The 18,050-nt window shown below is 36.0% G+C and overlaps 1 protein-coding gene across 1 annotated transcript; it reads right to left on the reverse strand.

The window, feature by feature from the left end:
- Positions 1-9,111: 9,111 nt before the first annotated feature.
- Positions 9,112-17,091, reverse strand: LOC121238800 (5-methyltetrahydropteroyltriglutamate--homocysteine methyltransferase-like). Its single transcript, XM_041135832.1, has 12 exons — positions 16,890-17,091; positions 14,299-14,652; positions 14,101-14,188; positions 13,135-13,262; positions 12,652-13,043; positions 12,111-12,274; positions 11,073-11,153; positions 10,818-10,984; positions 10,619-10,724; positions 10,265-10,515; positions 9,963-10,164; positions 9,112-9,655 (listed from the first exon to the last, which is right to left on the reverse strand). Exons 1-12 carry the CDS (start codon positions 17,030-17,032, stop codon positions 9,287-9,289), a joined length of 2,445 nt encoding a protein of 814 aa, XP_040991766.1. The 5' UTR covers positions 17,033-17,091; the 3' UTR covers positions 9,112-9,286.
- Between the last annotated feature and the right edge of the window lie 959 nt (positions 17,092-18,050).

An 18,050-nucleotide genomic window follows, 5' to 3' on the forward strand; every position in this document is an offset into this window, starting at 1 on the left:
CAGTATGTAAATTGTATTTTGAGGGAGCAACCTATGTAAATTGCATTTTGAGGAAGCAACCTGTGTAATTAAAAGAGCTTGTGCACTTCAATTGACTTTGTAAACTTAGCCACGTCTTGTGTAGTTATGTAGTTTGGAAAGCACGTCCAGCTCGAGTCAATCATCAAGTAATTCAAGTTGCAATTTCGAATGTCTAAACTAACAACAGTTATATTAACAACAAACTAATATTGTAATTATTCTTGATGCTCAATTTATTTTCACTTCTATTAATTACTTTCTGTTTTCAAAGAATGAGAAATGAAAGAGAACATAAAAACAATATTCTAGAGGACTACTATTTCAAGGACAAATTGTTGTCAAAATTTTTTTGAAGTGAAATATACATTGTAATAACACTTTAATAACACCAGAAAATAACAGTGTAATAACTCTTTCAAGCAGAAATATACACTTTAATGAAATATACACTTTAATAACACCATCTGATATACATTGTAATAACAATATACAAGAAAACTCCTCCACAAATATTGCTTGTAGAACCCATGATAGAACTTTTTCTGGAGGTCAGGAGGGAAGAATGTGGGCACACAATTAAACTCCTCCAACAGTCTTTGAGAAATTTCTTCTTGCTCTCTGGCATCGATACCAACTTTCAGAGATCCCACATAATCTCTGCAAAATCAACTTTAAACTCCCCTAATAGTGTCTGTTAAGTTGTTGAGCCTGCATCCATAGAACCAAAATCAACTATAAAACTTCAACCCGTACTAGTCAACGTTAAGAGAGTATAAAAAATAATAAATAATTAGATACCTCAGGTGAATCAAATGGCATAATGATGAAGCACTTTAAAACAACACTTGTTCATGCATCCACTAACTGGTATTTAGATAATGTCACTGAAATATTGCTATGGTATGTAACAGCACCTTATTCTTATAATTTAAAATTGCTCCGGTTTAACTTAATGGTGTAAAATAAAGATAACATGAGATTTGAAACATAAAAAAACTTTGAATAATGAAAATAAACTGAGAATGTCTATGAATGCCATTGATGTCTATAAATGGTGCAAATTAAGTAAAATTTCGAGCATACTAAGAAGATGATCCTCCAAGGAACCAATCCAATCCCATTGATTTCAAGGTGTTACACCCCACGTCTGACTGAATAATTCCCTGTGCAATACAATGACCACTTAAGCTAATACATTTTATGGAGACCAAGAGTTTTAAATAACAAATTGGACATCACTGTTTTGAGGTAGGGTTTCCACCCAAGTTTTTTTTTTTTCATGAAACTAAATCTACATACTGTGGTCTTCATTATAATGACAGAGATTGGTTCATATAATAAAAAATCTTTTAAGACAATCAGTTAAATCATGTTCCTGATCAACGAATCACAATTCAAATGTAACATTGCAGAACATAGAGCAAAAAGTTGTCTAAATGGAGGAAACTCCCTACAGAAATATGACTACTAACCAGTGAAGAAGCTGCCATGTGCAAAATACATCCTTCACCCATCACCCTACACAAGCAAAACCAGCAAATGTAAACGTGTGATTGTTAACTTGAAACCCAAAATAAGTAGTGGTTTAATTAAGCAGAAACCCCGCAAGTCATTAAAAATATTTCTTACCAATACTACCCCTAATCCCTGCAAAAATGAATATGATGTTCTAGCAAGGGCAACCTGTGGACAGAATCATGGGAACCTTACAAGTCAATGTATATCATTAAGTCAAATAATATGGGCAACTTTCAAGTAATAGCATTAATCTATAGGGAGGAAAAAGCTGTAACCTAGAATGCATTACCTAATAAAGGGGGGCAGGAAGATAAACGAGTATAAAACCCGCACATATGGCCATTACCTAAGAAAGGTAATGAGTGGAATTACACATTCCAAATAAAAAGTGAGAATTTCTAAAAAGTCACATATTCTGAAGAATGAAATAAGATATAATTCAAATATATATATATATAAACACAACTTTCCTCGTTATTGCCACAACAAATGGGATCGATGCCTAATCTTTCCTTACCCTTTTTCACTCAAATATTCATACAATAAATTTTAAAATGAGAATGGAAAGAAACCAAACATTTGCATGTTGCCCGTCATCAAAGACACAGTTAACCAACATACACAATCATGCTACCAAAAACCAGCTACAGGAAGACTAAGCTCATGGTACCAAAACACCTCATCTCTCCAAGAGGTACAAAAAATAAGTCGTTGCATCTCCACAAAAAAACTTACCTTACCTTTGACATATTCGCAAAATACACTAAAACTACACCAAGAGGTACAAAAATGCATTTTGAATACCAGCCCATACCCTCTCAAAGAGGTACAAAAATTACACCGGAAGCATATTGATAAACTACACCCTACTCTCTCCAATAGACACAAAATTTTATTACGTTTTGTATATTCACAAACTACACCCTACCCTTTCTAAGAGGAGCAAAAATGAAACACTTTACATATTTACAAACTACACCCAACCCACTCCGTGAGGAACAAAAAAGAAACACTTTGCATATTCACAAACTACACCCAACCCTCTCCAAGAGGAACAAAAAAGAAACAATTTGCATATTTTCAAGCTACACACAACCCTCTCCAAGAGGAATAAAAATGAAACACATCAACAGATACAAACTACACCATGACCATTACCAATAGACACAAAAACAACAACTCAATTATGGCGGCACATCTAAAAGAAAACAACTATAATGTAAACAACTTTTAAATTATGCATGTAAACTTTAATCGAAAAAAATATATTCAAAGACACATTTAACCAATAGTTGATGACCTCCTGATTTCCTGATGGCATCGATTATGTGATGATGCTGTTTTGTGTCCTAACACCAACCCTTTCATCAAATTGGGGGTGTTGAGATCTCTGGGTGTCACCCAATTGTGTTTCATCATCTAATATTTTTCTGCAAGCCTAAGTTAAAAAAAAAAAAAAACAATATACATAGATTAGAAAAAGAATACTAACTAGTAACTGAAATTTAGAAAGTGTACTATCTTTCTCTTTCTTGCCATCTTCTCCACGGGCGGAACCTTTCTCTTACTTGGAGGTCTCCCTTTCCCTCGGACCACGTGGGAGCTTAATATCTTTTTATCCTTATCTACGACTACATTCGGTCCAACCTTCGTTGACTCGAATCTCGACCCAAATGTTACATCATCACATTTTGAATCAAAGTCATCGACATAGCGTAGGAATGCATTGATACTCATCACATGGGGATATTTTAATTGCTAATTTCATGCATCTTTTAACTACCATCTCATATCTCCGTGCGTCTCCACTGGCCTGCAAGTCATCATAACTACTTTTTATCAATGTGTATCTCCTCTTCTCGTCCTTCCTCCAGCAGTCCAACTGTTATCTCTACCTCCACTTTCTTTCTTAGAGCATTATCAAATTGGTCCACAAATTCATTCAAGGTCGTACCGGAATAAACATACTCGTCGAAAAAAGCATTCATGCTTTATGACTGTTGTGTTGTGCTCATACCAGCCCAAAATACATCATTCAAGTAAACCGGAACCCAAAAAGTCATTTCCTCATATGAAGACTATATCCAATTATTGCCTCTGAGATCATACTTATCAAGAAGTTGACCCCACCTCTCTTCAAATTCTGTGCAGGTCTGTGAATCATACAATGCAGACTGAATGGAGGTCTTCAACCCTGTGCTGAAATGAGAGTGAGATCCTAACTTCTCTGAAAGTTTGCACATTATATACCATAGACAATATCTATGGTGGGTTTCTGGAAATACAATCGAAATTGTTTTCTTCATTGCCTGGTCTTGGTTGGTTGTGATGGCTTTGGGTGCTCGATCATTCATGCAAGTTATCCACATGCGGAACAACCAAACAAAGGAATGCGTGTTCTCGCTTGACCGCAACCCCGTCCTTAGTAGTATGGACTGTGTACGATGGTTAACACCAACAAATGGAGCGAAAGGCATCCCATATGGGTTTGTTAGGTACGTTGTATTGAAGGTTACAACGTCTCCGAAATACTCATAGGCCGCTCGATCCGTGCATCAGCCAAAACACATTCCATAACCTTCCCTCATCTTCATCTATGTCGTATAACATTTCTAAACATGGAAATATAGGGATGGATTAACATCAATTCAATATTAGCGTCATTAAAGTGAAAGCAAAAAAAAAAGGTGTAATACCATCAGCAACATCAGAAAATATACTTCCAACATTTTCTTTAAATTCAGAAAATTCTTGCCTAAAGTTCTATGGATTACTTGGCGGCAGAGGGTAGGGCATATTTACATCAGAATTATGATGCAATTATGCAACTAATTAGATTAATGAGCACGTCAAACACACTTTTTAAAAAAAATAAAAGACATCAACCTGCACACTCACATGGTAATCATTTGGATCTCCAAATGTATTTTGAGGCGTCATTAATGACTGTGAAGTCAAAGTCGAAGGCTTGGGTGCCATTCTATCTTCCTATTCCCCCATCACACTAATTCTATGAATGTCTTCCGAGATTTTAGGGGAAGCACATGATAGCAAAAGAAGATAAATGAACATTAAAGTCTCATAATTGATAACAGTAACAAAAAGAAAAAGAAAAAAGAATCTAAAAAGTAAAAAAATAAAATAAAAAACATTTAAGCATAAAGAGACAATTTATCATTCCTGCATTCACCAACATTAACATTATTTTTTATGGAAAACATATCTGTACATTTGATTTGATGTTGTTTAATTCTGTTGATAGATAGGTCTAGTTTCAGGCCTGATTTGGAAGATTTATTCGACCCAACTGGTGGTGCATTCTTTTAGGTCAATGTTTAATTTATGTTATTTATCTATTGTTGGAAGTAGTTGACTATCTATCAACAGAGTTGTAGTAGTCTTCTTGTCCCTGTCACTACCGTTTTTAATATATTTTAGATTGAGACTGCATATGATATGTTGTTCATGCAAAGTCTAACTCAGCGGCGAGTGGGAAAAGTTGTGAATATTAGCATTCGTTATCCTGATGTTAAACCTTTAAGTGCTCTTGGGATGGCATCAATGCCTCAGTGGTGGCAGGTTGCTATGAAGAATCCACCCATTTCAGTTGAAACACCATCAAGCAGTGATTTGGGCATACAAGTAGGTGTATATGGGGCTTTAATGGTCTTAACTTTTGTCAATGGAGCTTCAACATCCATTGCAGCCCTGTATGCTAGGGCTAATGTTCCTGGACTAATCTTGGCCAGTAGTTTTGGAGCTTCTTTGTATTTCATGAGAAAAAAAAAATGTGAAGTTAGGTAAGCAGCTTTCTTATGTCTATGATTCTACTTGCATAATTTTATTTGAATACAAATGTATGTTGTCGTCGAGAAGTTTGAGATGCCTTACAAATTTAAACTCAAGAAGTTTAGCAGAGAATGTGATGGAAACCAGGAAAGAGAAGTTAAAAAAATTCAAATAATTTCACTTATACAAATTAGCTCCATTTTGGATGGGAGAAAACCCAATACAAGATATAGTTTACTAACCACAGACAAAGTAAACTACACCAATAAACCTGGCTTTTATAGACTCAACCTACATTTTTTTTAATCCAATCCACTTCCACAGGCATAACACACTCTCTTCTCACAATCAAATTCTATACATGCACCCACATCACACACTCAGACTTACCCATGTTGCTCTCACACTACACGACTCAATTGACTGGCTGTGTCTCTCTCCACTAGCTACATCCCTTTGACATGGCTGCATTCTTTCTTTCTTCCCTTTTGCTCCACAAACAGAGATCATGGAAGCCTCTCACATCTCCATATCTCATCCCATATAGCTTGTATCCCTTATGGTGTATCACAAGAATAATGCCTCTATTAATAGAGCATTATTTGTGCTCATAAAAAGGGCATTATCTCGCAATTATTTGAGATGGATGTAGGAAGAGTACAAAAAGTCTATTGATAATGCTAATACTCTGCTTAGCCCAAAAACTTAAACCTACACCAAGAACTGAATATCAAACATATCAAATAATCCAAGCAATATCAAAGGCAAGCAAGAGAAAGGGAGACCCATCTTCTCCATGGCTGTGTCTTCATTTTTAGACACCCAAAATCATGACCCAACCCAAAATGAGAGAGTTAGCAACTGTGCAACAAAAGACACCCAAAATACCCAAAACACAAATCATGGTATGCACGAACTACAAACCACAAACTAAAAATCAACAACAGCACTCCAAACTAAAGCCCAAGCATTTTGGGTTGAAATATGCAAGATAGGGAGGGACTTTAGGGCAAGAAACCACTCACCTGGCTACCGAGATGTAGATTTGGAACGTTGATGTCGATTATGAAGTAGGGAAGATGAGAGAGTTAGCAACCGTGCGACATGTATTTCCCAAAATCAATTTCAAATGCCCAAAACAGATATGAAGCAAAGAAAATCAGGGAGAAAGAAACGCACACACGCACCTGGGACGATGACCAAAATACTTGGAGAGGATGGGGAAAAGGATGGACGATGCGGGTGGTGGTGGTGGGGGTGACGCGGGGGCCCCGGGTGGGAGTGGAACAAAAGGGCGGGTGATGGGGAGGGAAGAGAGCTGGGCGAGGAGTGGTGGCGCTATGCAGACGGGCTCAGCGTCACTTGAAAGAGAGACGGCATTGCCGATGGCAGTAGGCAGAAGAGGTTTGACGCGGGTGGGGAGGAGATTCGACGTGGGGGCTTGAATTTGAATTGGGAATAATATGAAAACACTATCGAAAACGGTGCGTTTCGCAGAATAAAAAAATAAAAAAAAAAACGATTGTCACGTAGTGTGTGCAAAATTGCACCCCGCTACAGTGGCTAATCCCTATCAAAACTCTTTACTAAAACCAAGCTTCCGACATATAGAATTTAGCAAAAGCTACCATAGGTTCTATTACTGCAACAAGTTTTAAAGAGTAAGTACTAACAAGACTCCTTAAATGACGCAAGGTGCTTTTATTAGCTATACGTCTTATAACATTAACAATGATTCATTTATCTTATCTTTTAAAATACATAACTAAACCTCATTTTTTTTATTTTACATACTGACTTTTACAACATATCATACATCATTTTATCTATTTTTTCTTCATATCATTTAAATAATATTTTTTATTCTTTTTAAACATTTCATTTCTACCAATAAATTTGTAATATCCATATATTTTTTTATATTTACAATATATAATTATATACAATGTAATATAATTCAGTCCTATACACAATATATATATATATATATATATATATAAGCCAAATAAAAATTAAAAATAAAACCAAAATATGAAAAAATTGGATAAATAATATTTTCAAGATATTTTTTAGAAAATAAAAATAAAATAGAGGTGTTTTAAATGATGAACAATAAAAAAAAATTGTATTGAAATGTAAAAGTAAAAGGAAATAAGGGAGTAAATGAAGTATAAATAATTAAAAATTTGTTTGAAGGATGAACAGTACCCGCTACATATAGTAAGTTACTCTAGTGATTTGTATTTTACATGTTCTTTTACATAATCGGATGGAACTCATTTTATGAACAATTCTTCAAATAATTTACATTTATGAATAGTACCTGCTACTGCTGCCATTTTTTTGTTTTTGTTTTTCTGTTTCGTGATTAAGGAAGTGTTTTTTAATGATGTTGTGATTTTTTTTTAAAAAAGTATTTAAAAGTGTTAAAAAAATACATGTAAAAAAAAAAACTAAAATAATTATCATGAACTAGCGACGGCTATAGTGCCATCTTAAAAATTAAGGAAAATGATATTCTCACCATTGGTTCTTACAGCTCGGTGTTACAGCTGGAATTTTTTATTTTATTTTTTTATTTTTCTTTTTACTTAATGATTAAAGAAGTATTTTTTAATAATATTGTATTTTTTTAATTTTTTAAAAATATTTAACAGTGTAAAAAAATACCTGTAAAAAGGACAATAAAAAAATAAGATCAATTATACCTAATGGTAGCTCCCAGTGAGAGTTGGGAGCGGTGGACGTAGCACCGTCCTTTTTATATTATACACAAGTCATTGAGAATGCTCATTCCAAACTAGGATTCTTTGCATCAGGAAAAGATTTTGGTAGATGATTTTGGGATAGCCCACTTACCATTGTAACCCTTGCCCTAGCCACACAAGCTTTTCACTCTCGAGCAGCTGAATTCCTTAATAGCTAGTAGCTATTCCACCAAACGGTACCAAACCCTTCTCTGCCACATTTCTTCTCTCCATTGATTCAAGATTTTTCCCGTCAATTTGTGGTAAAAATCCTTCTCCTAAGCCACTGGGATTTCCTTTCGGAATTTTTTGTGCACTTTTTGCATTCTCTTCAGGTGGACTAATGCTTGCAATTTTTGAGTTCTATATAATTTGTTGTACATATAAGATGGCAAGCCTTGCAAAATGGATAATTTGGGCATCTTTGAAATTTGCCGTCTAGATGTTGAGGTTTGAGTTTAGATTTTTCTTGTGTCTAGGTTCTTGTCGTTCGTAATTTTCTGAAGTAAGTTGATTATGGTTTAATTTCATTGATATTATGTGACATAAAGGGTAGTGTAAATGTGTCGCCCAGCTTTGGGTGGGGGTGCCCATTAGTACAGATTTTACTTTTTATTTCTTTTTTTTTTTAACATTTTTTTAACATATTTAAATATTTTTTTAAAAAAAATACACCAATACATTTTATAGTCACTTTAAGTAAAAGAAAAAAAATTAAAAAAATAAAATACATGCATGAGCGGTCAAAATGAGGCAATATAATAGCATTATTCTTTGTGCAAATAGGTTGGATGAAGATTATTTAGTTTCTGAATCTATTTGGTGGCTTGGGCTTCTACTTTCTAAGATGGTTAGGTAATATGAAAAATTGATGCTTTGAAATTCCAAAATCATCAGACTCATGTTGAATTCAATCTAGGACGGTAACTTTTTTGGGAGGTGGGATGGGGCAAAACCCAACAGACGTGTTGCAGCCCTATCCCTTGTCTTAATAAGTTTTAAAAATCTACGCCATTTATAATATGAAAACAGCTCATACAGAAAATACGTATAGCATAAAGAACACCACGGAGCATATTCAAATTCTAATACATATCCATCATCTCCCAGAAAGGTTAAAGAGAAAAAAAGGATAAAGAAAAGACAGACAGTTCCATCTTAACAAAACCGCATCATTTTTAAACTTTTTATTTGTTTTTCACATTCTGAACTCACTTGGAACTGGCCAGCTGTGAGCGAAGCAGCTTGGCAGCAACAACCATGTTGCTGAGAGCTGGCTTGACTTCGGCGTACTTGCGTGTCTTGAGGCCACAATCAGGGTTGACCCAGAGGATGTTGCTCTCCAGGACTGCAAGCATCTTGTTGATTCGGTCAGCTATTTCTTCTGAAGAAGGGATCCTGGGGGAGTGGATGTCATACACTCCAGGTCCAATGCCAGCACCATATTTCACTCCCTCACGGAAGACCGAAAGAAGCTTCTCATCCGATCTAGAGTTCTCAATGGTGATCACATCAGCATCCATGTCTATTATCGAGTGAATAATGTCATTGAAATTTGAGTAGCACATGTGGGTGTGGATCTGTCCAAATACATAAGATATTAATACCTTTTCTTCTCTTTATATGCATACATAGCCCGCCTTTTTTTTTTTCCAACGTACATACATATATACACAAAAAAAGAGACGGACAATCTTTGAAGGAAAAAAGGAAGTCACCACATCAATTTTACGTAATTTCATACATAAAATAATTCCAGATCATAGCAGCAGATAATTCCAAAATCTCAAAGCGTAATATTCCAGGCCTACTGTTACTCAAGTTGAACCAAGAGAATCTGGGACTACTAGACTGCTAACAGACAAAAGGGAAAGAAGCAGTATGAACCTGCGTAGTGTCTTGAATGCCAGTGTTGGTGATCCTGAAGGAGTGAACAGCCCAATTTAGGTAGAAAGCCTGTTCAGACTTCCTAAGAGGCAAACCTTCTCTTAGAGCAGCCTCGTCAATCTGGATGACTGTGATACCAGCTTTCTCAAGATCCTCAACTTCGTCCTTAATGGCCAAAGCAATCTGATAGCAGGTCTCAGATCTGAAGACAGATGTCATATGGCGTTAACAACTTGAAAAATCTCAGAACAAAGCACATCAGATGCAAAAAAAAAAAAAAAAAAAATCAGATGCTTCGTTACCTAGGCTGGTCATTTCTCACGAAGGACCAGTTCAGAATGGTAACAGGGCCAGTAAGCATTCCCTTCATAGGTCGCTTAGTATAACTTTGAGCCGTTGAAGACCAAAAGACAGTCATGGGCTTGGGGCGGCTCACATCACCATAGATGATTGGTGGCTTCACACAACGAGAACCATAAGATTGGACCCACCCATTGACAGTGAAGGCAAATCCTGATAACTGCTCTCCAAAGTACTCAACCATGTCGTTCCTCTGAATTTGTATGATATATTGGCAACAATATTAAGATTTTGAAACCTTGTATGTATGCCCCTAATAGAACCACCAAACACTTCTATTTAGGATGATAACTCACCTCTGGCTCTCCATGTACCAAAACATCAATGTCAAGCTCTTCCTGCAGCTTGACAACTTTGTTAATTTCTTCCTTGATAGCCTTGACATAATCTTCCTCAGAGATCCTAATATTTCAGGAAGACTACTTTAGATTAGATAAATATTCAAAATAATCACAAAAATGTTAGACCACATATTTATAAAAGCAGAATGCTCACTTCTTAGCCTTGTACTCCCGGCGGATTCTTCTGAGTTCCAATGTCTGGGGGAAAGATCCAATTGTTGTTGTTGGAAGAATAGGAAGGTTCAGCTTCTTCTGCTGAGCAACCAACCTGCTACTCACATCTGTGGCCCGGCGGTGGTCAGAGCCCTTCAAAGCAGCAGCCTAAGCAAGAGGAAAAAGCAGTCAAAAGTAAGTGAAACTGCAGAATATTCAAAGCTTTCAGGATAAAACTGTTCATCAAAACACTTACGGCTTTTTGGACAGCCTCATTTGTCACCCTTGGGGAAGATTTTCTGGAAGCCTGAGCCACAGCATTGGCAGAGAAAAATCCCTGGAGGCAAGGAGGCAAGGGAAGAATGAAATGAAAGAAAGACGATGTATGAATGTATGAAATGCTTTGACCATATGAAAGAAAAGAACTGCAATAGTCTAGATTTAAAAGGCGGAGGCAACCATCTTGTATGCATCTTGTATGGAGATTGGTTCACAACAGTGCACCACCTCTTATCGAGTGATGTCCATATCTTAGACACAATTTTACTTGAATGGAACAACGAAGCCAGAATTCTTGTGATCGTCAACTCTTATACAAGGGCCGTAAATGTATGTAGGCCACCCCAAGAGATTAAAAGAAAATTGTTTTGTGAATTGTGTGCAAGGTTTTATTTCATTTTACAACATGTTTTCAAAGATGAAAGATGTTATAACTCTCTTTAACGTATGATGTATCTACTTACAAGCCAGGAAAATCAGAGTGAAAGTCTTTTACTTAGAGGATGCCTTTCAACTAGTGCTTGTAGCAAAATTGGAATTTTATGATTAGTATGGATTGAAGATTATGTTTAATATTTAAATTTCTTTTTATGGATTGCAATAACGATGTGTGTTGTTTAAGTCTACTAATAAAATTAGTTTTGCTTTGGTTTTCCTGAATTCTTGAATGTTTGCACTTCAATACGTAATTATATGTAGTATCTATCCATAACATGAATAAGTGATACACTGACTGTCGAAATTATGTGTTTGTTGTATGTGTGTGTAAGCCTCAAATGGAAGACCTTGATGTAATTAATTGAGAATATTGCAGCAGCACAAGTGAAATTCTATATAAAATGGCCAAAGTTATGAACTAAACAGACCAGCATTAGATTATACACAATTATAAAGCACTAAATAAATACAAGAAAAAATCAGTTCTAGACGATGCACATTTAAGAAAATTTTTGCCATAATCTTAGGGATAAAAAAGAAAGATAGTCAGGACTCAAGAAAATGAACAAAAGGGTACCTCATCCTCGTGTCCAGACAATGCCTTGGCCAAAGCGTTTACTTCAACAACCTTTTGTGCAGCAAATGCAAGCCATGACTTAATCTCCTTATCCAACTTAGTCTCATTCACAAGATCAACCGCAGTGTGAAGAAGAGAGCAGGATGTTGACACAACAATCCTGTCTATATAATAAATAGCATCAATTAACTCCTACACGTTAAATGAATTTTGGGGGTAATTAAACTTTCCCCACAAACTACCACCTATTTTCACTTTGAACCATAAACTACAAAACTTTCAATTAAACTATTTATATTTTTCAATCTGCACCCTTGATTAAGATTTGACCATTGAGATGTATGAAAGTTTGGTCACATGACACAATCTCAATGAATATTTAAATGAAGGGTGCATGGTGAAACATATTATTAGCTTGTGGTGCAAATTGAAACTTATTTATGTTTAGGGTAATGAATGAAAAATGGGTGCAGTTTTTTGGTGAAAAGTGGGATTTACCCTAAGTTTTAGTATAATGAATAGTGCACTCAATGATGGATACCTTTTCCAACAATGCTCTCAAGAGTCTGTAGGGTATTAAGCGAAGATGCAAGATCATTTGCCCATATATTCCTCCCATCAACCACGCCAGCAAAGAGGTACTTGCCCGAAGGAAATCCACCCTTGATCAAATCAAGGGTCTGTGGTCCACGAACTAGGTCAAAACCATAACCATCCACACCCTTCAAAGACGTAAGTGTCTTGTATGCATTTGCTGGAACATCGGCGAAGTATGTCTCAATCAAAACATGTAATCCTGCTAAAGTTGACTCTAGCTCTGAGTAGGCATGTGTAAAGGCTTGCAATTGATGAGAATCAAGATCCATTACAAGGGTAGGCTCATCAAACTGGATCCAAGTAGCACCAGATGCCTTTAGTTCAGTCACAACCTCTCTGCATAGTGTAAATCCTCAGTATAGATAACCATGGCAACACAGCTATGTATATGTATGATCACAACAATATTGCTGAATAACGATCTTACTTATAGATGGGAAGAATCTTGTCAATTAGGGAGAGGAGGGAAAAGGATTTCTCGACACCCTTTACTGGTTTCGATAGCAGCAAGTACGAGACAGGACCTATAAGGACTGGAACAGTATCAACTCCAAGCTGCATAGATAGGAAAACATCAGTGTACCATGAAATATATAGCGACTGATTTTAAGGTATTCTTCTATTCAAAACACACGAGTCAATTCTGTGGAAATCAACATTGAAACTCAAAATTTAACATACTAAAAAATTAACATATTTTTTAAACATCCCATCAGCCTTTTATCTTCCTTAAATCAAATAATTGTCGAAACTATCATAAGAAAAGTCCTTTATATGGACAGTTGTGAGGACAGATTCAAATGAAAAATATGCCCTTAACTTACGAAGGTTACAAATTAAGGTGATATGATAAGAGTGTGGTCATCAAGTTGGGAAGGATTGGTATGCCACATAGTGGGTTGATAAAAAAAATAAAAATAAAATAAAAATAAAAAAAACTGTGATTTTGTCCCATGATTATCCAATGTGCTTCAATTACCTTCAAACTTCTTTGAAGTATATGCAAAAAAATAACTTCAAACTTCTTTGAGGTTTATGCAAAAGCTAACCTACTATGCATATCTCTGATAATACATTCCACTTGATCGAATTTTGGAAATCCTTAGTCATTATTCTTCCATTGTGTATCAAATATAAACTAAACAATTGCACCCTACATTCAAATAAATCATAACCTAACTTTACAGGAAAATATTAATTTTAAGATTACCTCAAATGGCAACATCTGAGGAAATGCTTATGCTCTTTACAGTGTTTTCATTTACATATAAAAATCCAAACGCTAAAGCTAAACATGCAGTTATTACAACTTTGTGGAGACCACTAGTTTCCAATTTTGAAGCAAATAAGATACCATCCAAAGAATCAAATATGACAGAATTAAAATACTTACAGCTTTAGCCTCCTTGAATTCATCGACAGCCTTGTGAGATGCATAAGAAAACTTAACATCTGGTCCCAATTCCGGGACAATGTAATGGCTGCACCAACAAACATAGACGTTTCATGTTGCATGACACCATTGACAAATATATACTTTACAAGCTTACCGACATTCTTGAAACATCAACAGAAAATACACATTACGTACTAGTTGGTGTCAAACCACTTGGTCATTTCCATGGCAGGTACAGAGGCATTTCCCCTAGCCATAGAGAAATATACATCAAAGCCAATCTCACCACCATTCCAACCATATCTAGGAGGAACAGCCCCAAGCATGGCTGTGGTGTCTAACACTTGATCATAATACGAGAAGGTGTTGCTAGGAATGTGCTTGATTCCAGCATCAGCCATCTGCTTCCAGATGGATGACCTGAGATCTGCAGCCACTTTTTGCAATTCCCCGGCATTGTTCTTCCCATCCCAAAAAGATTCCAAGGCAAACTTAAGCTCTCTCTTGGGCCCCATGCGCGGATAACCAACAATGTGGGATGCCATAGCCCTGTACCACCATTTACCATGACAAATTAGATTCCCTTGTTATGTTAAAAGGACTATATCACATTTGCAAACAAAGCCAATAAAATTGTTTCAACCAATAAATAATAAGAGAAAAACGTAAGAACATAAGTAGTTAACTTAGATTAAGATTTCCAATGCTTTTGGTTGAAATGCATTGGCGATCATGGGGGAGATACTGACAAAAATCTAACAATGCTCATATAACATATGAACGATAATGTATAGTTCAAATCATATCAATTAAAACTAATGTATCACTTTGTTTTTACCAATTTTAGAGTATGGTTAAAACGTTAACCCAAATCAAGAAAAAACAAATGATGAAAGAGGAATCTGACAATCGAACATTCTGCCTAGTTTACATCAAGTTTAATGCGACAAGGAGAGAGCAATAACTCTAGATAACCTGAATATTTAAGCATTAAACTACTGAATGGTAGCAAATGGAAGAGAGAGAAAAGACCAAAGACGAAAACTGTCACAATGTGACCAAAACACATTTTATTAATGAATGTGAGACTCATTAAATAAATACTACAAAGTTCCAATCTAATCCACGAATCATCCACATTTAAGATTACAAAATCAAAGCCAGAAAAAAAGAAAGAGATGATGGTCATTGAACAAGATAATACTAATACATTCGGAACACACGCAGAGATGTAACACTTACACATGAGAAATCCGAAAGGTTAAAACCACTGTTAAAACACAAAGGAATAAAATGCATATCCACTGTTTGAGATAAAACCGTAAAGATGCTCTGCATTCATCTTCTGTAAAATGAATTAGTACCAGACATTAGAGATTGGATTTGGTGGGCAAGGCGGGATTCGTGGTTGAGAAGGAAGCTGAAAATCTGGTTGGGGGGGGGGGGGGGGGGAGGGAATCTGGTCGAGTAGTGAGAGAGGTCTCCAGACACTCATACTGAGTTCCAAGTCCTGCTAAAAGATAAATGGACATCTCAGAATCAGACAAAGGGTGCCCCGCAGCCCCTAAGGTTGCTGCAAGCGATTTAACTTTGTTGAAGTAGTCGGAGATAGACTCAGGGCCTTTCTTCAAGGTAGCAAGTTGATATTTGGTATAGATTAGATGAGCAGAGGATTTGGCTGCAAAGAGATTATTAAGCGTGGTCCATATCTTGCAGGAGGTGGCACAGTCAAGAACTTGAGCCGGAACCGAATCTGATAGAGATGAATTAATAGCAGAAACTATTAATTGATCTTGTAAAAGCCATTGTGTATGGGCAAGATTTGCCTTATCATCAAGCGTGGCTGGGGGTGGAGGAAGGGTACCATCAACATACCCAAACAACTGATGCCCTTTCAGAAACGGCACTATCTGTGCCTTCCATAGAAGAAAAAGTTCGCTGGTAAAGTTTTATTGTAATGAAGTGTGTGGCTGAGTTATGAAGAGAGGGATTTGTGTTTGTGTTGGTGGATTTATCGGAAGAAGCCATTGAAGAGGAAGAAAGAAGAAGACGAAAAGGACGTGGGTCCGTTAGTCTCTGACACCATGTTAAAACACAAAGGAATAAAATGCATATGCACTGTTTGAGATAAAACCGTAAAGATGCTCTGCATTCATCTTCTGTAATTTTCATACAACAAAACCTCAGTACAGTAGAGAATATATAGAAGCATTTCATAACAGAATTCTAAAACAAACCAATCAACTCATGACACCTAGCTAGACTATTTATCTTTTCTGTTACAAGGAGATATTCCAGAAGATTCTTTTGAGTGGAATAATTCCGCTGCCTTAACAAACAAAGAGAGGAATCTATTTCTGGATCAGTAAAAACCCTAACAGAGACATAAAGCACCTATACATAGAAAAACCAATAACACAGAAATCATATGTAAAGAATCAAACGGCTTCTGAAGGAATTTGAATCCAAATTTGCACACACTCCATTCGGGTCATATAATAAGCACGGAAAAGAAATAAACAAATATTTGAAGGCTTCGCAGGTCTGAGAAGGAGGCAATTGGAGTCAAAGAATAAAAAAAAAAAACTCGAAAACTTTTATGTTTAATTCCATTCGCTTCTTTTACACAATATCTCAAAAACATCCATCCCGTAATTGAAGTCACCATGCAGCTAGCGCAGATCAAAGATTGAATCATGCATCAGGTATAAATTGGAAAACGGAAAAATTGTATCAGAGAAAGTAGATAGAAATAAAGAGAGCGTCCGTGTCTGTGAGTGTGTTACCTAGCACGGATGGAGAAGCGAAGGAAAGATAGCCGGTTGTTAGCAGCAGAGAAAAAGAGGGATGAGGAGAGAGGGCCTTGTGACAACAGTCCCAGAGAAGTGAAGCACGGCGCGAGTCTGTGAAGGGAGAAGACTTGGTTCATTTATAAGCGCGCTCGACCTCAGAGTCTCACTCACTCTCCACTCTACTGTAATTTGTACGTGAGGTCCCTTTCCATGGGTTAGGAAAGAAAAGTAAAAACTAATATGATTTGGAGAGTAGGTTGGGCAAATTCTCAACATTTTCAAAATTTTTTATAATTTTATTTGCAAAATATTACTAAAATATAAAATATTTTTCAATTTAAAATTTAAAATTTTTTCATTTAATCATTACCGATTTATTATTTAAATACAAAAATTAATACAACTTTTACAGATTTTAAAATAAAACACAAAAATCATTATAACTTTTATAAACTTAAAAAAAAATAACATATTTAAATAATATTTAATTTTATAATATTTTTATTCAATTTTTTTTTCATTTCTCAAAATCTAATAAAACATCTTAATTCAAACTATTTTATTATTATTTACATAATTATAAAATATTTCAAGTGTCCAAACGAGTGCTAAATTTAATGCATTTCTTGATTATTTGACAAGAAAAATGCTACTTGCAATCGCCTTGGAGAACTCCCGCAGCATCGTATCCAACGTGGCAAAGCAACGACGTCGTTTGCACTCTGTCTTTGTTCCCGTTTCGCCCCCCATCCCCACCAATGCTACTCTTCACTCTGTCTTCATTTCTTCATCTTCTACGTCCACACGAAGCCCTATCATCCTCTACCAAGTCGAAGCCCGCCTCAGCCTAATCTTCGTCTTCTCCACAGTTAGTCGTCGTGTTCTCCACGAACCCACGGACCCACGGAATCCACACGAACACCCAAAGTCACTGTTCGTCTTCTCCACCACTTCCTTGTTCCTGTGTCTCCAGTCTTTTATTTCTTTTCTTTTTTTTTTGGATTTTTTTTTTGTTGGGTGGAATCTTTTGTAATTGTGAATCAAGCGTTTAATGTCTATTAATATTTATGTAGTATAAATTTTATACCCTATCTCTCGAAGAAATGCTCCCTTCATCTTCCCACAAAAGAAAATCAATAACCTTAATTCAAGATT

This window comes from Juglans microcarpa x Juglans regia, chromosome 7D, assembly GCF_004785595.1.
Source record: "Juglans microcarpa x Juglans regia isolate MS1-56 chromosome 7D, Jm3101_v1.0, whole genome shotgun sequence".
Taxonomy (NCBI): domain Eukaryota; kingdom Viridiplantae; phylum Streptophyta; class Magnoliopsida; order Fagales; family Juglandaceae; genus Juglans; species Juglans microcarpa x Juglans regia.

Coding starts and splice junctions, on each gene's coding strand:
- LOC121238800 (XM_041135832.1), bottom strand. CDS start 17,032: ATGAACCAAGTCTTCTCCCTTCACAGACTCGCGCCGTGCTTCACTTCT. Junction 10,725..10,817: donor CGGGAGTACAAGGCTAAGAA/GTGAGCATTCTG, acceptor CTGAAATATTAG/GATCTCTGAGGAAGATTATG. Junction 10,516..10,618: donor TGGTACATGGAGAGCCAGAG/GTGAGTTATCAT, acceptor ATACAAATTCAG/AGGAACGACATGGTTGAGTA.